The 23,237-nt window shown below is 41.1% G+C and overlaps 1 protein-coding gene across 3 annotated transcripts in view; it reads right to left on the bottom strand.

Moving 5' to 3' along the window:
- Positions 1-23,237, bottom strand: part of MAPRE2 (microtubule associated protein RP/EB family member 2) — a 94,467-nt gene that overhangs the window by 67,802 nt on the left and 3,428 nt on the right. For all 3 annotated transcript variants that reach the window (XM_013954701.2, XM_013954703.2, XM_067290430.1), the window contains exon 2: positions 10,453-10,514. In XM_013954701.2, the coding sequence (XP_013810155.2) occupies positions 10,453-10,514 (62 nt within the window). The remainder of the gene's footprint in view (positions 1-10,452; positions 10,515-23,237) is intronic.

Below are 23,237 nucleotides of genomic sequence, written 5' to 3'. Positions count from 1 at the left end.
TAATTTAAGTCTATTTTTAAATATATGGACATATTTATATTTCAGGGGTCACATTTCATATTTTAAGAAGTGTTCTGTGCCTGTTAGAAAAAGTAAAAGAAAAGTTCAGATCTTTGTCAGCTAAGCATTCTTGAAAATTTAGCTGTAAGCTGCAAATCCAATCTGACCATTAGTGTATAAATTCTTCACTATAGAGAGTGGTCTTGAAGAGCCACAGCCTGCAGGTATTTTTCTTTAAAAAGGCAGCAGCTACCTTTTATAGTTACTGTAGAAATCAAACAGAAACCTGAGGATTAAAACACTGTCCACAGAAACAGAATTTTTTGTTCACAGAAACAAGATTTCAGAAACCCTTCAGCAGTACAAATGTTTTAAAACAAGTCATATACTGTTAATATTATTCAATTTGTTAAAGTTATTAAATAGGTGTAGTGGACATTGATTAAATCCAAAATTTTTAGGGTTTAGCTAAATCCAGCTGCTTTAAAGGAAAAAAAAAACACCTCTTATTTAGAAAGAAGCACTCTTCAATATATACCAAAGAATTCCATACTTAAAACATAAGAAGTTTGCACCAATTATCTGAAATGTTTTTATCCAACACTGCCTAGATAACAAAAAGTACTAATGACAGCAGGAAAAACCCAGTGAAGGATGGTTCCAGACAAGAAATTCTTACTTCCTTTAACTCCAGACAAAATCCAAATTTTGAATTCTTTTAGTGTGTGTTACATTTGTGTTTAGTGGTATCCCCTGGGTTATAGCAAAGTTTCAGGTACAGCTTGGGGAGCAGCTTTCTTCTGAAGACCTACAAACAGAGGCCATAATCAATAAATGCTTGAAGTGACCATGCTGTCTCACTTTGCCTTTAATACTGATTAAAAAGAATTGAGACGGGAGACTGACTCATGTCTCATTTATGCGCATTTACATGCAGTTACTTGATTGGAGCTGTTCTAGATTTACAGTAGCCAGTTCCATTTACAGGGAGGCATTAACTTTGAAACTAGTTTGCTCAATTTGTTTTGTCAGAATTGAGATGTAAAGATTGTATTAAGCATAAGATCTAGATCAAAAGCATTAGAAAAATTCAGATAATCTGGGCGATGATAAAACCTTAATTAGATGTAAGTGAAATTAGGTGTTCTAGAAAAGAAGAGGGTGTTTGGGATTTTATACTTACTATATATATGTGTGTGTGTATGTGTGTGTGTGTGTGCATACACACACATATACACACACATATATACAAAGATACACATACACAGTTTCTATAAAAAAACGCTTATTAACATAAGTGCCCAGAGCTTCAGACATTCATATTATAAACAAAACCAATCAAATAAATTATAAATGGTAATAGCGTGGAAGATTTTGGGAAGAGAAAAGAGTGAAGAAAGATCTAGCATTTCTTTATATATTTTCCAACTGTTGAGGAAACTTTGGCTCTCTTGGGGCTAAAGATAGATGGCTGGAAAAATGCAGGAAGAAATCCAAAAACCCACAAGAGTGGGTGATATACCTTTATGATATACCTTCTTATGTTCTGCTCTGGGAGTAACAGCAATACATTTTGATGGCATTTCAGTCTAATTTCATAAAAGCAATACTGGGGAACTGAGGACAAATGAGATGCCTTGCAAGACCATTTATCAAGGGATGAGGTTTCTAACATGAGAATCTGATATGGCTATATCCAACACTCAAGTGACGCTGTATTGGTAGATGATGATTTACAACATTACTTGTTATATTGCTCAGCTGAAAACTTGACTTGGCGTTGATATTATATACTAAGGGTTCAAAAAGAGTGAATAAAGACTCTCGGGACCAATGGTTCTCTGTTCATATTGTACAGTAAGCATTTTGAAGCTGGTAGCCATTTGATTTGCACATGTTATCCAAGTAATTTAATCCTTCACGCAAATATCTGATACATGCATATAACATAAGGAAGAGAGGTTTAAACGCTGTGGAATGATTATTGGCTGAGGTCTGCTCAGCATACAGTGCTGCCCTTTGTCCTGCAGCAGCATTTACAGATCCCAAGCACGTGAAGTTTGCCCAGGGGTTATAACCCATCGCAAGGAACATGACATTTGTCAACATTTACCACACTACCCAAGACATTCACCGGTGCTAAAGAACATGTGAAAGCAGTGCTTCCAGGAGATGGTCAATTAAGTTTTTGGATACCTATTACTATATCAAAAACACTTCAACCAGCTGATTGAAAGGGCTGGACCATTACAAATCAAAATGTGAAGGGTTTGCTTTGTCCCAGAAAACCGTTAATTAGGTATCTGTCTTCCCACACCCAGCACAAAGCCAACATAAACATTATTACATACTCCAGCTAATGTGAAAGAAATACAGTGTATTCATGCTTGACTCAGATCAAAATTGTATTGCCAAGTCATTCAGCAGTGCATAAATGTTTCAACAGTTGTAGAACCCTGGCCTAAGAATTCAGTGCCTTACTACAACAGATCCCACAAATACTTTTCTTGTGTTCCTACAGTGTGTTACAAATCATTCTCCCACAAAGAGAATGTGTATTGTGTGTCCATCAAATTAGCAAATGCCAAGAAATTACACACAAACTGTTGTCTTTTTTGCCTATTCTCCCCCTCCTCCTATAGGACATTCATAGCATTTACAAAAGCTAATCTCTGGCGGCTTTCCTCATTTTACAAGCACAGAAACAAGGCAGATGTTAGGATCAGCTTCCTCAAAACATACTCTCATAAATCTTGGCAAATATCTCCTGCTTCACAACACCACTATGTTGGGGCCCAATCCTTTCTTTCATGGTTTCTCTTCCGATCCATACTGTCCTTTTGGCTCTGTTCGCTTTTTTCCAGACTAGTCCTGCAGCTAAGCAAATCCTATTCCCTTTCTCCATCGCTCTGAGAGTGGTGTCTCCTGCCTTTTATCTCAGGATTTCTCCCACTTCCTAGGCTTCCCCATTGTTCTTTCTCCCATTCTTCTCCAGCCTGCCTTTGTCAGCCATAGCCCTTTGTATTGCTTGGGCAATTTCCACTTTCCTTCGTCAGCCACCTGCAGCCAACCTCGCTCAGATCAGTTTCCTTCCCTCAGACAAAGCCCCTGGCATACCCGTTGTCCGGTGCGCATACTGTCATTCCTTAATTATGCTCCATTATGTCTAGGCAGAGAGGAGTGTGCTACAGCCCTTGCCTGCTAAGGGACATGCACATTCACACGCAGCCATCTGCGGAAGGGACACCTGTATTCAGGAGCTGCGTAAAGCACCGTCCAGAATTCATACACTAGGTGACACATTGCCTCTAGTAACATACTAAACGGCTGAAATCCCTGAGGCACCTCTGAAAAAACAGATTGCAAGGATTTGTTTGCGATCACTAGCTCACAGAGGAATCCAGGAGTGCTTCCACTTTTGGGCTACAACTAATATGTGTATTATACACATACACAGAGAGAGAGAGAGAAATTTATCTTACCATTTGAGTAGACTTGGTTTTATTTATGTCAGGCTCACTACAGGCCAAAAGCAAGTATCTGAGTTCCTGAGGTACTGTGTTTTTTAATATCTCCTGATTTTTACACACATACTTCTTAACTTGCTGTTCAATATTTAGAACTGTAACACACTTGCAAATAATAGTTACTATTTGCAAATAGTAGAGCAAAGACTGGCCTGGGAGTAAGAAACTGTTCTTCTAAGTACAATTTCATTGCTAATTTACACAATTCTATTACTAATTTTAAACAAGTTTTATTGTTTTTTGATGGAAAACACAAACTTTTTCCAAAGGTAACAGTCAATGTTCTTTATCATCTTAGTGCTTATTCAAAGTCTTTTATTAATAAAATAATCTTCAAATGAACAAAAATTTTCAGACAGCTTCAACTGCAATGTTACACTTACATTAGTACTGTGAAGAAAAAACAACAACAACAACAAGAAATTTGCAAACTATGCCTGGAAACTTATGCCACTGACAGGCATTTCTTAACAGGGATTTTGTAACCTGTCATATTAGACCAAGTTTTTATGAATTCTTTTAGCCCTTTATTAGCCTATGACTGCAATTGCTTTATTTAGATACTAACACAGAAATCTTAACGCTTCATAGTGATGCTTAAGCACCTTCTGGAATCCTGAAATTCAAAATTAGCTAAAAAATTCCCTTGCCTGGGTATTAAGAGGCAAAACTAGCTGGGAAGAAAGGTACTGTTGGAAGATACATCTGTCAAGAGAAACATGCGCAAATACTGGGGATTGGCAGGGGGGAATAAGGAAGCTGGAAAGCTTGTGAGCAATGTGCAATAGTAAATTTCCTTTTGTAAAATTACAAATTAATGACTTTTTGTTTTTAAAGATATCTAGCAATTAAATTAACCTTACCAGACAACGGTGCTATAAACTTGTGGGTCGAATGCAGTATCAGCTGAAGTACTACAGTAACTTTAAAAAAAAAATCTAAGTGACAGGAATAGAGGAAGTGAAGTATAAAACTCACATCTCTCCTCTAAAAGAGGGAGGGAGTGCCATTAAAATTGTACATATCTCCATTCTGAGCAGACAAGAGCATATAGAAAGTGCATGCATCTTACTGAAAAGATAAACAACTGATTTACTTGTTCCATTAACTAGTGACCTACTTGTCAAACATAAGCTTTAGATTTAAAAAAGTGATTACATGAAGCCTCTTATATTAGACAAAAAAGATCCTAATTATGAAATCAGATCAAGTCTGAAAATACTTGAATGCAGTTTTGATACTGTTCTGTTCTAGAGATACAAAATGAGAACCAATTATTCTTTCTAAAAACATACAGACAATATTATTACATTATACTATAAAACTATTCAGAATGTGTTTATCCCATATAGTCCACTCAGGTCATTAGCAATGAGCCAAATCCAGAGCTCATAAAAGAGAATAAAGCTCTAATGAAAGTCACTTCATAAAGCTTAATTTCAGGGTACTATCAGTTTCTCTATTACAAATGTGTGTTTATGGAAAAATAAAACTGGCACTCCCTACCCTAAAAGGTAACTGTGACATTTAGCTAGCCTATCTCGTCCCTCAGAGCAGATTTTTAACAGAGGTGGTGGCTGCGCAGCTTTGGTGGCAAAGCTCCAGCTGAGGCTTTTGTGGCTTGAGTCGGCTGCATCAACTTTGCCCGCCTGTAAGCTACTCCCGCCACATGCCTGGTTTCTTGTGCCTACTCCAGGCTAAAGGATGAGCTAACATGCAGAAAATACCAATGATTACAAAATTTGGGGTTGGTGTAAGCCCTGAGTAAACATCACAGAGGACAACAAATTACCAGGTGTTGAGACACTGAAAACCTCTTTAATTCTGCCACCTTCTGTTGTAACACAGCTGCAGTGCACACAACAGCAGCCTGCCCATATTTCACCTAAGGCCCCTAGGAAGGCAGCACAAGCCATTATTATAAGCAATGTTTTAATGTAAGGACAACTTCTAAAATTAAATGTCTCACCTCCTGTTGTATCCACCTGACCTCAGTAGTGTGCTGCTGTGCATTGTCAGCAGCTCACGTTTTACTGTGACTCATTATACAGGGTGATTTTCTGGCAGCCCTGGATCATGGTGTGTTTTAATTATATGAGAATCTCAGCAGTCAGGTAATAAAACCCAAGCTTCCCAGCTCCAGTGATTGCACAGAAATATTAGAAAATGTTGACACTTGTACTGGGATTAAAAAAAAAACAAAAAACACCCCACAAAAAACCAAAAAAAATCCCAAACCCACCACACTCCAATATAAGAGGAGTCTTTTGAATTAGCTCTTTCAAGCCATTTCTTTACTTTTGGGGCCAGATGTTTTCAAGATGGCCCCTACCAGGCACAGTGGTGTTCAGGGAGCCAGAGCAGAGCTGATTTGCTTCCCCAGGCCCCTAAAAGAAAGGGCAGTGGAGAGTTTGGATTTCCCTCTGCTCCTGGCAGCCAGGAGCGCTGGAGCATCGCAGTGCCTGCCGCGCAGGTGCCTACTTGAGCTGCAGCACCCAAGAGGAGGCCAGGTAAGGCACGCGGCTCCCACCACGCCGCCGGGTGGGAGCATGTGTACTGCACAGGAAATACTGCAAGGACACGGCCATGGCGCTGAGCTCCGCGTGCCCTCCCACCACAGCTGCCACAGCCTTTTCGGTTTTGCTCCGCTCTTTGCCATATTCCTCAGCAGCACTTCAGCGAGCACGGCTGTGCCAGCCCTGCTTTCTGTTCCCATCTTCCTTCAGTCTTCTTCTGCCTTCCTTTCCCTGTCTCCCCTCCCTTGCTCTCTTTGCTTTTGCTCCGATAGAGTAAATCGAGAGCTACTTACCACTTCGCTGTAACCACCTTCCTCCTGCTAAAGTGAGCAGCACCTGATCATGGGCGCAGTCAGTATTGCAAACAGACCATGAACAAGATGCTGAGATTACTAGAAATAGATCCTCTGTTTTTCTGTCTAACTTTCCTCACGAGTCTGTCTACAGGCTCAGGATGACTGCCCAGAATCAGTGTGTCTTCTGCTCATTTGCAGGATTTTACTTATAGAATCTAGAAACCACTTTGAAAAATGAAAATGCTATTCTTACAGCATTTGGATGCACTACAAATACTTCATATTTGACATATCTGACAAGGATTTTTTTAAAAGCCCCTAAAGTATTCCTCTCTGCTGGAGCTAAACTTAAATAATTGCTTGAATTGTCCTTTAATAAACATTCTCCAGCTTTTAAATGGAGCATCATTGATAGGCAAAATGCAGGAGGCAACACGAAAAGACTAGAAATAAGGATATCATTCTTATTTTATTAAATATAGTCAAGGCTTCAACAGCCATGACACAAAGTAGCAACATTTTGTAACCTCTGAACAGTCATATTGTGTATAAATTGAAGAAAGGTTTCTGTAACATTTTGAGCACAAAAGGTACTAGTGGCATTACAATAATGTATTTTCCTCATTACAGTAGAAAATGAGGTTTCTATTTAATAGAAAAAACCCAACCACAAGTCTATGTATTTTTGTAATTGTGAAATTATGTCAGGGCTGTTGACAGCTTCTGCATTTGAAGGCATCTCATTATTAACTTTTAACAAAACCACACGCTACCTTTTTGAAAAGTTAAATTACATTTTTTGATGAACCAGCTGCTTTACTGAGCTCCTGTGGGATAATTCCTGGTATTGGACACTGAAAAAATAAATATCACCCCAAAGTTCAGAATATTTTCAGACAATACCATAAAAGGATATTCAAGCTATTCAATTACTAAGTTAAGAAGGGAAAGAGGACTGGTGAGTACGAAGCCATAAACAAACATTCCATTTAGTTAACTTTTGTCTGTTAGGTTCAGAATTTAGGTCTCAAGTTTTCTTACGTTGAATCAAAACCAACTATAAAGCAGCTGTGTCCTGTGCAGGACTGACTCCTAAACAGATGTCCTCCACTACATTTTGGGGGACCTTTATGCTGTTTCCACAAAATGGAAAATGCTTTCAAAGCAGTCCACTGAGTCTAGAAGTTCAAATATTTCGTTCTTCTCAATTCCTTTGGCTGATAAAGTACAAAATGGCCCTTATAGAAGTCAAGTCTTCTTTGGTGGAAATTAAGGTGACCAATTTGGGAAAACAAGCAGTGGGGAACAGAATGGGAAACATGGAGTGCCCTTATTTAGAAGTGGTATTTTATTCTGCACCAAGGGGGTGGGGGGAAAAGTGAGAAAAAATACTTTATTCTCTCCAGTTTAAGTCATTATATGCATCTTTTGCATGAATGGCCAGAGAATATCTGTTTCTGTGCAGAGAAGGAAAGAAAGATCATACAAGGCTTTTTGTTCAGGCCTCCCCTGAACGAATAACAAATTAGTAATTCAACAAACATATACATATATTTTATGTACGTATTTACTTTCTCCTGTCTCAAAATCACTGAAATATTACAGGTAAATCCTGAGCTAATGTTCCAGTTGAAGCCAGAACTGCTTTCTAATGTTAGGGCATATTGTAAATGTCTTGGACATAATACATTAAGCAAAGAATTATAGCTGCCAGTGAAAACCACCTTATCTACATCTTGCACACGGGAGATCCTAACACAAGAGCTGTAGAGTTCCTTGGATGTCCAACACTCATTCCTCATGCTGTTGCTGGCAGAACTTCAACAATCCCATGAAAAAGTAGGCTTGTGTGTCAGGCTCAAACACATTCAGACACTTACAGAAAGATTTCCCAAGTGAAGACTAGCATATAATAACATGTTACCTGGATTTGGCTTTTGCAATTTTAATAGCTCAGCTAATGCCCTAGCAATATAATGAATCTCCGGAATTAAAAGGCTAGATCTTTATTTTGACATATAATAGGCCATAAAGGCTAAGGGATTTGGAGAGGAAAGGCTACACAGTAAGTAGCAATCCACAGGGAATACACTGGAAAGCTGACGGTTGCTTCAAGGATAGGGTTACTCATGCCAGGAAATCTGCATGTTTCAGATAAGTTTCTATTAGACAGGTAGGATGTAGTCTGCTTTTATAAGTGTCCATCTGATGGCTGTGTACTATCTCCATGCTCAGTTTTCTTCAGGTTTCCTGTTGTTTCAAAGTACTTGAGAATGCTAGTATAACCACAGTAATGAAGCTTGACTTTAAGCAGCGCCACCTATTCTGCGCAAGATTAGAAAGTGACAGATAGAATCCACTACAGATCTACAGTTGATTTAATAAAAAATAAAAATAAAAAATAAATTTAAAAAAAAAGCAGATCCACACAGGGCACTGCCCCTGCTGCAGTTCCAGCTGGCACCTTCCTGGGAAGGAGTGTGTCGACAGGGAAGGACCTTTCTTCTTCCCCTCGGTCTTGGTTTCAGATTTTTCCTGTAGTCCAGAGCTATTGCTGCATCTTTGAAGTACACAAGCCTCTTTCAGCTCTAAATTATAGACTATTCTTCACCTGAGCATTTCCAGGTGCACTTGGGACATGCACATCTTCTAATTACTCTGAAATTAAGTCTTCTCCTCCAACCTGAAGCATCTGAACTCTGTGGCTCCTCTTAACTCCCTCTGTCCCAGTTTCAGTTTCTTCTCCTTAACTGCATCTGTGCCATTTAACACAGGTAATTCTTGTATTTGCCACAGAACTAGCCCTGAATAATTTCTCACACCTATTGTGTATCTATCTGGAAAAATTTTTCTGTAGACATATATATTTTTTCAGGGCACTAAATAACTTGGAGCAAATCCCTAGTTTCACTGTGACGTCTTTAAAATAGCTAAGGCACAAAACCCTTCTACTTTTAGCTTAAATACTAAGCATGAAAAGTGCCACAGCAAACTGAAATGCCTCCTGCATCCAACATCAGGCTTTATACACCTTAAGAACTTTTTAAGCGTTAGCAGAAATGTGCTGGTATGTTTTAAAATGAAAGTTTCTCACTACACAGCCCTAATATCACCTAAGGGTTATACATATTTTAGCACTAGCTATGACTAAGAACTATGCCACCCTCCCCCCACCCCATGCACTTTATTGCGAGCCATGTTCACCCAGCAGCATATCCCTTGCCCCAAGTCAAGGTATTCATAGCATCCAACACAGCGTTGTGAGCAGTGGCCAAGCTGTTCAAAGGGGAGTTTCGCTATCAGGTACTCTACCTTGCTTTGGGCAACAGTTGCAATTTCTTGTGTAATGGCACAGATGCAGCAATAGTGATGCAAGGGGAATAAATGATAGCTGCTCCGGGAGCCACCATGCTGTTGCAGGCGTGAAGGCTTTCTAACATTGCCACCTTGTGGGCCTACCTCTCAGCATGCCACTGCTCCCTGCCGCTCTCAGCGGGTGGCTCCCTGCCCAGATTTCAGAGGTGCCAAGCTTTGGGTGGGACATTTTAAGCAAAAAATCCAGCGCAGGTGGGATGTGATCTAAACTCGGATAGGTGAGAATTAAAACAAGGACAGAATCTCACGAATTCTGACATAAATTACTAACCATGTGTGGTAGCATTGGGCTTAGTTATCTCTTCCTCCATTTAACATTATCAAGGCAGCATTAATAACATACAGAAGTGCTAACATCTAATAAAACAACAGATGAAAGCAAGAATATAATTTCTTAAAGTCCCTTAACAGAAGAGGAGAGGGAAGTTAGATTCAATGTCCGTCTTAAGTTTTCTATTTCCTTTTCGCCAGCACTTCTTTCTTACTCCAGTCAAAAAACCCCAAATATTTCCAAAAAGTTTGTGGCATCTAGTTTAGCTTTCATCATTTCTGCTTCATGAACGGATAACACTTAGTGACTTGAACCTATTAATTATATGGTCAGAGTTGTTGCAAAGGAATATTACTTACTATTGACACCAAACTTACCTAGCTATCTCCTCAAAGACATCAAACAAGTGTTACTTTCTCAGTCACAATCATTGTAACAAACCCGTACAAATACACAAACGTACTTACTTTGAGCATCCAAACACTTTCCCTAGTTGCCGGTTTGAACTGTTCCTTGCAGCAATTTGGTACTAGAAAGAAAACATGAAAACATTTAGTTCAACAAATGAACAAGGGAGAGGAAGGAGGAGGGGGGCGGAAATCACTGAATGGTCTTTGTCCGTATCAGTTGTGCACTAATGCAACCGCCATGTTCTAAAAATAGAACAAGCAACCAAGTCCATCATTACAATACCCTAATTCAGCTCCTTTCACAATGCTTCAGTGTCTAACATCTGCACAACAATCAGATGTCCCTCTGATATAGTAGTAAATCTATTAGATCCCTTATGCAGGGCTACATTCAGACTTTATTCACAATTTCAGGGCACATTATTGTTTCTTCATCTGACCATGCTTTTTCTGAGCACAAGCAATCAGTTATGACCATTGCAACATGGAACTGAGGCCTTGCTGCGCTTGCCTGAATGGCTTTTCAGAGGGAAAAAAAATTGAGAAACCATTCTCAATACCATTGAGAAACATGAACTGATGGCCAGGAAGAGCTGTTTTTGCTAATACAACACTAAAAAACACTGGCAATCCTTTTAAGTGATGCTTCAAGGAGGCTGCCCACTTACAGCAACCGCGTTTAAGGCCCATTCTTTGCTCTGTTGCTAGATGTGATTTCCTAGAATTGCTATATTTGCCCTCATATCCACTTTCTCAAGTGCTAGGAACTGGCTGCATTACAGAAACATAAGTGGGAGCAACCAAATATGGTTTTCAACTTGTGTCATCAGTTACATACTGGGGTTACATACTGACATGGCTAAGTTTCTTAACTTGCCTTCTTCCCAGTCAGCAGGAAATTTCATTCCTAGCAGGTAAATAATTGTTTGCAGTCAGACCAAGGCTCTGGCTACTGCTTGTCTTGCATTCCTAGTCAACTAGTTGAGCCAGTCCAGAGGGAGGGGTACTGCAAAGGAATCTCTGCGTAACAGCCTGAAACGGCATCAAACAGGAGCCCAGGGGTGCTCAGACTGAATCAGGACTGATGGATGCAGGAAGCTCCAGCAGGTGAATTTATATTCATCGTAAGCCCTATCTTTAGAGGAAGAAAACAAAGCAAAGTCTCCCTCCAGTTCATTATCTCATCTGGAAAAGGTAAGCAGACCTTTAAATATGGCTTGTCTAGAGGACTGAATCACAGCCCCAGGAGCTGGGTAAGTCATCCTGGCAGATGACTTAAGAAGGCTGCTAGCACACTGGAAGGCTGAAGCTACCTTAAAGCCAAACCAGAATGGCAATTAGCTATTAAATGTTATTGTTTCATTTCTTTGAATCTCTCCAAACCTCTTAAACTTTGCATTTCAATATATTATTTATTTTTTCCTCTTCATTTGTTTAATGTGGAAAGTGAATCCAGCATGGCTGACAAACCTCAGGCATCCTATTGGCAAAGGAACAGCAAATCCCTCACGGATGTTGGCTCTTACTCAAGCAGACCCCGAACTTTTGTTGGGATCTAACAGTACTACTCCAATAACCTGCAAGAATGGGGTAACTCGTAAGACAATAAGAAAAGAAATCTCACATTAGAAGGTGTTGACCAGAACTTCTAACAGGCAACAGCAGTGGAGAGACATGAGGATTCCCTTAGAAATGTGAAAAATTAATTGGCATTTCAGCTCATGCAGCATCTTCCACACTATATACTCTGTACAGAGTGATATTTGTATGATATTGAAAATAGAGGTAATGATTTCCTTTTCTCAGTTAAGGAGACCTCAGTCTGAGAGTGATTTGAATAAGATCACCACAATGAACTTTTTATTAATGAAGAGTACAGTCTTAAAAAAAATTCCTCACAGCAGAAGTTTCTAAAGCTTGAAGACTGATGAACTATGTGCAGGTGGAATTGTAGAGGTACATCTCAGCACCGGCCCTGCCCTTTGCCTGTACGCAGGTACAGACCTGAGCTATGGGGAGCAGTGTGATGGCTGTGGCTGAAGGAGCTAATGGACATGAATGTGCTGCCATACAGTAGCCCTCCCAGGTTGCCACCTTCTCTGAAAGCCATGCCAATACCTGGACCTGTACTTCTGGCTTGAGGTGCAGGAGCAACATCCAGGCAGGGAGTGGTAGGAAATGCAGGATCACTAAGGCAGAGTTTAATTTAGGTGGACGAAGGAACGCAGTAGAAGGTCCTAGTTAGTGGGTGTGAGGTGGGTAACCACAGGGAGGAAAGGATGCCATGTGTTTCCTCCCACTGTGGGCCAGGCCACGCACGGCTCACATCTGTGGGCACAGGCATCATATCACTGATCTATATAGACCAGCAAGCACAATTCAATTCCTCAGTCAAAACTCCCTAAGGCACAGGCCGCACAGATTTTAAAGAAGTTCCCCATCTCCTGGAGTCACCCACCAAGACATCTAAAGAAATTACTCATTCCACACTGGTAAGTATATAGCAAAAAGGCCATGAAGTCAAAAAGAAGAGGAGAAAGACCTAGAGGATTTGGAAAAGTGGAAGCCAAAGACCTAAGAACAGAGAAAGATATATTTCTCTAATGACCATCTAAAAAGAAGTCTCAGAAAACCCTACACAATGAAACAGGTGAGAAAAGTGTCAGGGTTATGCATTTCTCAGGACAGAAATTTATGTTTTGTTCAGTGTTTTACAGTTACGCATAGCTTACAGTGCCCCGTGTTATATTGTTGCAAATTTCCCTGATCGGGGATTGAGCTGGGGGAGACACTGATCACAGCCAATATTTATTAGAGCACCTTTTATGAGTTAAGCTCTTTTAAATAAAATCAAGCTGATTTTATTAACAGCAGGTAACTATTCACATAGCAAATTCAATTATTCCCTCGCACAGTTCACTCCTGCAGTCACTCGTAGTTAGCCGGCTGGGGCAAGAGTCAGGAGGCCAAACCCAGCAACTTTCACAGAAGCCGAGGGGGGTCGTACAACGGGACCCCGGACGGGGGTTCAGAGATGCCTGTGTTTCACCAGGCGTATATATAACCCTGCAGCCTTTGCTTGCACATAGCAGCAACCACGCTCTCAGATGCAGCTGAGTTACACAACTCGCTGTTGAGGCTAGCGTGTGCTGGTGGCCTTGAGGGGATTCAGCAGACTCTTGCTGTTCTGAGTTTATCGGTCCTTGTGGACTGAGGAGGACCACTGGTCTCCAGAGCTTATCAGTTCTCAGGAGACCTTCACAGGCTGCCTCTTAGTGCATGCTTTTCCTCTCTTTGGCCTTGTTTTCTGGCAACTATTGCTATGTCTACAAACTTAGGTACCTATCAAATGCATTCACACAAACTGACGCAGGAGGGGTTTCTGTGAAGCTAATGTTTTATCGCATTTTCAGGGATAGTTTTAATCAGAATAAACACTGACCAAGGAGAGGGGAGGAAAAAATAAATAAATCAAACCAAGGGCTAGGCAAGAGGGATACGTGAAAGCAGGGCAAAAGCCAATCAACTAAGCCAAAAAGACAATAAAACAAAAGGTAATCTTCAAAAAACAAGGCACAAGAGCTTCTAGAAGCACACCATCATAAAGTCATACTACAAATGCAGCTGTTAAGTTAAAGAGTTGAGGAGGACCAATTACGACAGAATCATATTAAGGTGATTCAAATTCATTGACTATGTATTTTACAAACTTTCTCTGAGGGAGCTGGTATTTTCCCTGCAGTCGCAGAGCCCCGTGTTCTGCTCCTGTGTCTCAGTGGCCTGGATGCTTCCTTTTTTTTCCCCCCCTGAGCACTTGGAACATGATGTTGCATGATGCAACTCCCAAAAACAATTTGTAATATAAGCTGATAGACATCTATTAAAATATCCTCAGCAGTTACAGGGGAAAAAAAAAAGCTTCAAAACCAGCTTATTTTTAGCAACTGAAAGAATTCAAGCAAACCAGCTGTGGCTGCTGTCCAGGCATTTAGTGAGTGGAAAATAGCTTGACAAATTGCAGAAATAGACAAACTCAGAGTGTAAGCCAGAAAAGAATGTATATCACTATTTACATACCCTTTCCTGTTGTAAAGATGAACTGAAAGATTAATTCTAAAGCTCCCAGTGTCAAAGGAAAGAAATGCTGTTTTTTAGGACCTGTGCATGAATCAAAAAAACTTAAATGCTGGGCAGATATCTCACCCTACTGGTAACCAGCAGCCCAGCCCTATGCTGTCTGACCATTTCTGTGTACTCCCCTGCACTTATTGTGGTTTCTTGACTGTTTGAGTCAGGACTGGGCTCTGCCGCCGTGTACTGAGATACTCCAACCCAGGCACAAAGCAAATAATCAAGTAACAGAGCTGAGTTTATTGCCGTCCTCAGCTCAAAAAAACGTGATAAATGCCCTAATTTAACTCGGAGCACCTCACAGGAAAGGCAATCACCAGCGACGTAGCAGCAAAGAGCTGCTAATGAGCGCACAACAGCGCCTCGGACTGCATTTGCCTTTGTCATTTCCAGCCCGGCTTTGTTCCAGTGGTTCTGCTTCCCTGCCACTGTCCTAATTTCCAGTCATAGGTTGGCAAGAAAAAAAAAAATCTAGAGGCTGCCTATAAAACCCTGCTCCCTCCTTCTCATTTACAAGGCAACCAATCTTTTTTTTGCTCATTCTCAGATAAAGAAAATCCAAGCACATTCTCCTTAACAACCCAGTAGCTTGTGTATCATTTCCCAGGAAGACGTCTTCTGCTTTGCTTGGTTAGCTGCTAGATTTTCTCCTCGTGGAGCAGTAAACCCGCTTCTCTCATTTCTGCTGCCCTCTCCCCTCCCTCCTCAACATTTTATAAACGGGAGTTTCCAAGACGCGAGTGCCTTTGAACATGGGGTTCAAAGCCTCAGCCAACAGCAGTGTGACATCTCTGTCTTTGCAGCAGCCGACCTGCCCTGCTCCCGTTGGCAGATACCTTAGCTGCCTTCCCAACCGGGACCTTGGATACACAGTCATTATCTTCCAACTGGGAAAGGGTGTAACAGAGCTCAGGTCATCTGATTTTTATTAGAGTTAGCATGACAGATTTGGCAAACTTTTTTTTATTGGCATAACAAACAACGCCAACCCAGTATGTCAAGCAGTAGGTGGCAGACCTAATAGGAAAAACAGATGAGAATGTATCTATCATTGCTGTTATTTAGCAACAGGCTGCCATGTTATACTTAGCTCCATTTCAACCAGAAAAGTTTCCTCTTTGCTGCCTTCTGAGCAAGCAATCTTTCATCAATGATTTGGGAGACATCCTTTTCTATTTATTAATTTTTTATTAAACTTTGGTTCAGTCATTGATGTCTGCATTTCAGTTTCTATCACACTAATTAAAAATCTGTTCTGCTTGCATTGTCAGTGCCTACATCTGTTGGCTTCTACAACCAACACACAATCACCAGTTTTGTTAAACATCTGTCTGTCTTTTGCACATTTGACTGCAGTGTACTATTGAGGCTCTTCTGCACATATTAATTTATCATGCATTTCAGTGATTTTTTTCTGGAAGGCAATATAGCATCTTCCAGAATGCATGAAGAATGAACAGAACTGATCAGTTTTCTGCTTTGTGTCATGAACTAGAATCACTTCACACATTTCTTCTGAACACTTTCCTCTTTGTAAACAAAGTCATGTGGTGGTGGTGGTGCATGTGTTTCACAGTGATGCAAGAAAAGCCAGCACTGACCCTAAGATTTCACATTATGCAGAATTCGTCAATAATACTGGCTTAAGGTATTCCTGCTTTAACTGTTCATTATCTTTTCTTGCAGATTAAAAAAATAGGAGCAGTTGCCTGTGTCCTTGCCCAGCGTGGCCCCACCAAGGCTTGGGCTGGCACACTGTGCTTGCCCAGCCTGCCCTCCTGGGAGCACAGCAACTCACTACCCAACGCTGCTGATTACAGACAGGTGCAGGGAAAGCACCACTCACTACACTGCAATATCAAGCTTTGAAAACACCCATGCACTGCGCCTAGGATATGGCCTGGAGACTAGTGGGGTAACACAGGGTTATGGCATGACGCGTATCAGCTTTTCCCTGTTGTTCAATAGGGAAGGACTAAGAAGCACGTGGAGGACAGCCAGCAGCAACTGCTTTAGTCCAGGGTATTAACAGTTTCCAGTACATTTACAGCTTCCCATGCTGTTTTAGGCTGCATTTTGTGACTGAATTTTTGTAGGCTAATCAGCAACTTAAAATTAAAAAGAAGGTCAAGGAAAAAGCATTAAAGTATATACTCAGAGGTTAAAATACTGTCTGTGTTCTGATCTGAGATATTTTCTGAAGTTCTTACAAGACAGCAAAACCTAAAAGTTTAACATGAGGAATCCTGATGGCATAACAGTATCTTGAATTACCAAAGTTAACATCTTTCAAGATGAGCTTGCTACACATTTCTACACAACAACCATGGCTGAAGTGCCCAAAGAAAATTTTCACAGAAGTATTATACAGGCGGCTACAGTAAACTGTTGGACTCATGGAACTGCTCAAGGTATCTAAAATGAACCAGCTTTAGGACCAGCAAAATATTTAGGCAAATAAATTGTTAAGGGTTTTAAAAGACAGACATTTAAGCTAAGCAAGAAATTTGCATTTAAGTGTTACCCTTCACTGTAATCCTTACACTACTGGCTATGCCCTAGAAAAAAGCAGGTAACTCAGTCAGGGGTCCTAAGATTAGATAGCCTGAATCCTCCTCTATTGTGAGATTTGTTTTTCAGATCTCCTTTTTACAACAAATGAAGAAAAATAAACACATCCAGAGAATATTCAGCAAAAATCAGTTAGGTGCCCACAGAGAAGGGGATAAAGGCTCCTGCCAAACTTCTGTTCTAAAACTTCACTCAGCATGCAGCAGTTGGCCAAGCCTGCAAGCTGTGGAGCTTACAGACTAGTGAGAAGAATGGACTTCTGCTAAGCTACAGAATTCAGTGGGATTTCATATTATATATATATATGTATATATATATATATGTATATATATATATTTTTTAATTAAAAAAGTATTCTCTGAAACACCACCACATTCAATAACTGTGCCTATTTCAAGTCAGGAAAGAGGCAAGTATAGTCCTGGAAAGCAAGTATGCAAATTCTTGCCCCTGGAATAGAATCACCCTATTGAACAGCACAGGCTGGGTGCCAGCTAGCTAGAGAGCAAATTTACAGGAAAAAATCTGGGGGTCCTGGTGGACAACAAGCTGAATATCAGTCAGTGTGTCCTTGCAGTAAAGAAGGACAACTCCCTACTGAGCTGTGTTTGCAGGAGTGTAGCCAGCAGGTCCGGGGAAGTGATGGTTCCCTTGCATGCAACACTTGTGAGACTGCACGGGGAGTACTTGTGTCTGGTTTCTGGCTCCCCAAAACATTAAAGACAGACATACTGGAGCCCAGTCCAGTAAACCAAGATGCATAAGTGGCTGGAGCACAAGCAGAAGCTGAGAGCACTGGCTTTCTTCAGCCTGGTGAAGAAAAGGCTGGTGGGGGAACTCACTGCATCCTGCAGTTACCTAATGGGAGGGCGTAGAGAAGATGGAGCCAGGCTCCTCTCAAAGGCACACATTGACAGCGCAAGAGGCAACAGGCAAGTTTCAACAAGGCAGAATCTGATTACATGTTAGGAGAAGCATTTTCACCATGAAGGCAGTTGAACACTGGAATGGGGTCCAGCGAGGCTGTGAAGTCTCTCTGCTTTGAGACATTCAGAGCTCAATAAGCACCTGAGCAACCTGATCTATCTAGGACTGCTTTGACCGGGGGTTAGACCAGACCATCCAGACATCTCTTCCAACCTTTATTTTCTATGACTCCATGTAGAAGTACCATAACTGCAGGCTGCTTGTCAGCTACACGTCTTACCCAGGAGACAGAGGCTCAGTCAAGATACTGGATTGACACTTCAGATACCTCAGTCCTTTTACCAGCTCTGGCATGTCTTTCTCTGCCTCAGGTCCCTGAACAGAAAAACAGGACTAACTCACAAGGATGTAAAGGTAGATTCCAGTATCTGTGGAGTGTTCAGGTGGTAAAATAGCTAAAATTTTGTACTTCAGTTTTAATTCCCCAGCTTAAAAATCCTTTTGCTCTTTATAGCACTGGTGAAACAGTTAAAGAGTTCTTGGACTCCACTCTTGTACAAATAAAATGGGCTACTTACAATCAATTATAGATGTACAAGCCTACTGACGGCTACAGTTTGTAGAAAAGTCACTGAGAACCTCAGATTAGATAAGTTTTTTCCTTTGGCTCACTGCCTGCAAGCACCGATTTGGAGAAGCACTAAAAACTTATTTAAATAGTATACAAAGTTTAAGTGTAGCTACTTCTTTTGCTGTCTTTCCTAGACACTTATCCTGTTTTCAGTTTGATGCCAAAACTAAGCAAGAAAAGACACCACTTGACCAAACAGATATTTTGGACTAATTTACCATTTACATGCACACTATTTCCCCTATAGTTGACTGAACTTCTCTACTGGCCAATTTTTCACAGCTAGAAGACAAAGTCTTTTAGCTTAGATGGGGCAGTAAAACTCTGGCAGTTCTTTGATCGTTATTGTTCAATGGAGAACTTGACAATAAAGCTTAGGTATCTGTCTGACCTAATCTAATTGGGAGACCCATATGTCTGAACATAAACAGCAGTCTCCCTCTTCATAAACCTGCCAGTTCAGCAAACTCTGTGTTGAGGAACCAGTCTTGCTGTTTCTTCTTGGGCACATACAACCTGCCCTAGACAACCTAGCCCCTGTTAATGTTGCTAAATAAGCTTTTTCAGACTGTGCAGACTCAGACTAGGGCAACTAAGATTTCTGTACTTTGTGCCTTAATGTGGTAGCCTCCTAGCAGCTAATTTTCTATGGAGGGACCAGGGTGTCCTTCAGCTGAGCCTGAAAGAGTTCTTGACACATCTCTTGGCTTGCAGAAACTCAGTAAACTCTGCATCTAGGGTGCTCAGGATGGCAACTATCAAATGTTTTTCTCCACAGTTACTTTAATAAACAGTGTCAGATATAAAGTATGTGTGCACAAGCTGAACATGAATTTTGAGGCTCTAAATAAAACTGCTGCAAATGAGATCCCCATTTCCCAAACACATATTCACTTAAAGCCCTTTTCTTTTCAGCAGAATTAGTTAGCTATGGGAAGTCCCTGTAACTAGATATTAGTCAACATGCCTAAAGTGAATCAATGTAACAACTTGTGGAACAAATGAAGTCCAACAGCATCCTCAGCTGAAGGATCCAACATCATCTGAAAGCAGGTCTTGCTCACACAATCCTGTGAACAGTTTATGTATGCTTGTGGTATAACTCCAATTTTTCTCCCTTTTTTTGTAGTCAGATTACTTGTTAACTCACTTAGCAAAAATGTAAGATTCAACCTACGCTTTCCCATAAGACTGATTTCCCTGCAGGCCCTGTCTTAGACACTGCTGCGCTCTGCTCAGACACCCTGAACGCCCTCCCATTTCTGGTCAAAACACACCACACCTTTTGCAGTGAGTCAACAGAATAAGGCAGCATCTCCCACAGCAAATTGGAGGCTTGTAAACAGGTGAGAGAAGAGCCCTGCTATGCCTCCACAAACACAGCCCTTCAATTTATCATTGGATAGGATGTTCAGAGAAACGCTGTATTGGCCAAAGAGATTATTAGAAGATTGCTACAAGCTGCACTTGTGCGTGAATTAACAAAATTAGGCAGGGTCACTTTGGACACAGGGTCACACGGACAAATTCTAATTCACCCACATACTTGGTTCATGTACGCGGACAGCTGGAAGTCTTTGCAACACTCAAATGACAACGTTTGGCAGCTTATCAAGCAAACTAAGTGCCTTATGCCTGTTGAGAGTACTAGCACATCATTTTACTTCAGTGTTATTCTGTTCTTCCTTGGTGTAATTTGTCAACTTCTCAAAACTTCTGTATCCAGAAAGAGGCCAGTGTTCAGCTTTCCTCCTCCTTTTGGATGACAAATAGAAGTGGAAGTTTAATTTCCAGAATATGAAAATGACTGAGATAATATATTTTGACAGATGAGATTTGTAAAGAATAATATAACTCAAGCTGCCCCAATTTTAATGAGGTGAAATATTGTTACATTTAAAAGTGCACTTGTTTTATTTGCAGAAATACTTCTACTTTCTTTAGTCAGCACAGGTGCTTATAACCTATTCTGGTTTGAAGTGCTGTGTTCTTTTTCCTGCTATCTTGCACAGGCAAAGAGGCAAATAGGATGTGCAAGCCAGTGTAACAATTTTCTGACACTAAGAATGCAGTGAATTCAGAAACACAACTTGCTGCTTCTTTTACAGTTGACTTGGCGAGTTGGAATAAAGCCACATGTTTTGGCACACTGAGTCCCAGAACACGTATGCCTGTCTCTGCTTGATGCCTATGGAAAGGCAGCCGGTAGCAAGAGGATCTGACTCCAAGGGAGCTTTTATGTTCGTTCTCTCCCCCCCCCTCCCTCCCCCTCACACACACACACACACAACTATTTGATTGTTGCTTAGATTTTAAAACACTTAATGAAACATCATAAAATGGTGACGACTCATCTAATGACCCTCCATGCCATGACATGTCATTTTACCCTGTCAAACCATTTGTGACAACTGACAGAAAGTACAGTAAATAGTAGAAAAATGGTTCTTTCTTGTAAAAGGGAGGGATAGTCAGGCAGCAGAGAGGAAAATCACCCATGCAGTCTTGGCCCCCATGCGCTGAGGCAGGTGAGCACCTCTGGGAGGAAAGAGGGCAGGGAAGAAGAGGGGTCGGCTGCCTCCATGGGACCGCTTGGACACTCTCACCTGTGAGATGCTGCTGTGGGGCAAGCTGGTAGTGAAACACCCCATGGTCAGTCTGCCGTGCAAGCAGATGACGGGAGATGCCTGCAAGAAGAACCAGGCTCACGCCTGGGAACAGAACCAGGCAAGCCCCAGAAGACACAGAAAGAAACTTTCCTAGGGATCCCAGGGGCAGGGTAAGATTGCTTCAACTTCAGATGCCACAAAAAACTATAAAACTAGAAAAGGTGGGAGGGAGGGACCCTACTGCAGGGCAGGGAAGGTACACATTATCCTTTAATCTCAGCTACCAGGTCTGTCTCCTATTGGAAAGTGCTTTTTGTTTTAACATGTATTTTTGTGTTCCAAGAAAATCAGCGCTGCAGACTGGAAGCCTCTAATACGCCACACATGTTCATACAGTAGGAAAGAGCCTCGAAGCTTGGGCAAGCTCCAGGCCTTGCTGCAGTGCTTCGCAGGCACACAGGCTAGTTCCCAGCTCCCATTGCTTACTCCAGCCGGGCTCACCAGCACGTTTCAGGATGAGCCTTTATGCTTTGCATAGGCGATAGCAGCATGCATATGCTGTAAAGCTATGTGTGAGACAGGAATGTCATTCTGCTTTACTTGGGACATTGCTTTGAGCAAACATTTTACTGCAACTTCAAGTTTTAGAACTTGGTTATCAAATGTAAACAGGTCATTATGAAAACATTCATAGATAAATACCGTACTGCTCAAGGGACATGTACAGGAAGTAATACAGAGACCTTATACCACTATCTTATGGGATTTAAATGGATGCATTTAGGCTGAAGAATAGCCTCTACATTATCTTTATGTCTTATTGTATCTCACTGAGCAAAATAAAACCTTGAATAAAATCTTCACTGTCAAAAGAACACAAGTCTGATTTTTTTGTGCTAACTCCTAGTGAATCCTGTAACAAAGCAGCATTCCTGCCAGCCAGCTCCTCTGTGCCACAGTGTTTTAGTGGACAGAAACTGTACCAGCAGCCAGGCGTTCCTTTCAGAGGAAGACAAAGGATATCACTGCCATCGGTCAGACAAACATTTCTTGTTGATCGGTGCCACAGCTGCATAATAAGTTCCCTGTCATTTGACAGGCCCGTCAGTGTTTCTCTGTCTGGTTTTCTAACATGTTCATGTGTTGCTTGTAGTCCCTGTATCACAATGAAAGATTATTACTGCAGCAGAGACAATACATCATTCTAAAGTCATATGGAGGATGCTAATCACATCCTTTAACTCATGTGGCCTTCAAGCACTTGGCAGATACGCTTCACCATTATTGTCTCAGGTCAAGTGACATTTGACTGGCAGTTATATTTCTTTCTCAGCATTTCTGCACTGCAATGGGAATTGTTGCTTATTGGAACGCCTCTCACACAGACAAGGACACTGCAAAAGTTGATGTCTACAGGAGGCAGCGCATTATTTAAATTCAGCGATTTGGTTTGACTTAAACTAGACAAAGGCAGTAGAGGCCAGTTGACACTTTCCTCCGACAGCACTGCTCTGAGGAAAAACATTATTTAAGGAAATCCAGCCATGCTGAACAAACCAGAGTGATATTAGGATCTGTAAAACCCTTCTGATATCAGGAATCCAAAAAATCTAGACAAACCAAAGTTGAACCCCTAGAGGTATGCAAATTCAAAATGTAGTAAGCTCCTCCCCGAGCACTTGTGCTCACCGCAGCCCAGACCCCCCTGCCTGCCTGCAAGCAGCCCCAGCTCGGCTCTGAATACACCCATGTTGCTGTGCACAAATAAGAAGGGAGAATCCAGATCAAAGGTTCATTTTAGCATCCACCCAAATATGCTGAAATTTTATGCTTGAATCTTTTGTAGAAAAAGTATTTAAAATAGTAGGGTCTAGTAGAAAACCACATCAGAGTAAACCAGCTTTCAGCATTATTCTTCATATACTACCCTGAAGAAATAAGTTACTGCAGGATTTTCATTGGACATCTGACTC

Source organism: Apteryx mantelli, chromosome 2 (genome assembly GCF_036417845.1).
Source record: "Apteryx mantelli isolate bAptMan1 chromosome 2, bAptMan1.hap1, whole genome shotgun sequence".
Lineage (NCBI taxonomy): Eukaryota > Metazoa > Chordata > Aves > Apterygiformes > Apterygidae > Apteryx > Apteryx mantelli.
The sequence above is the reverse complement of the archived record's forward strand: the minus strand, read 5'-3'. Positions and strand labels throughout refer to the sequence as shown.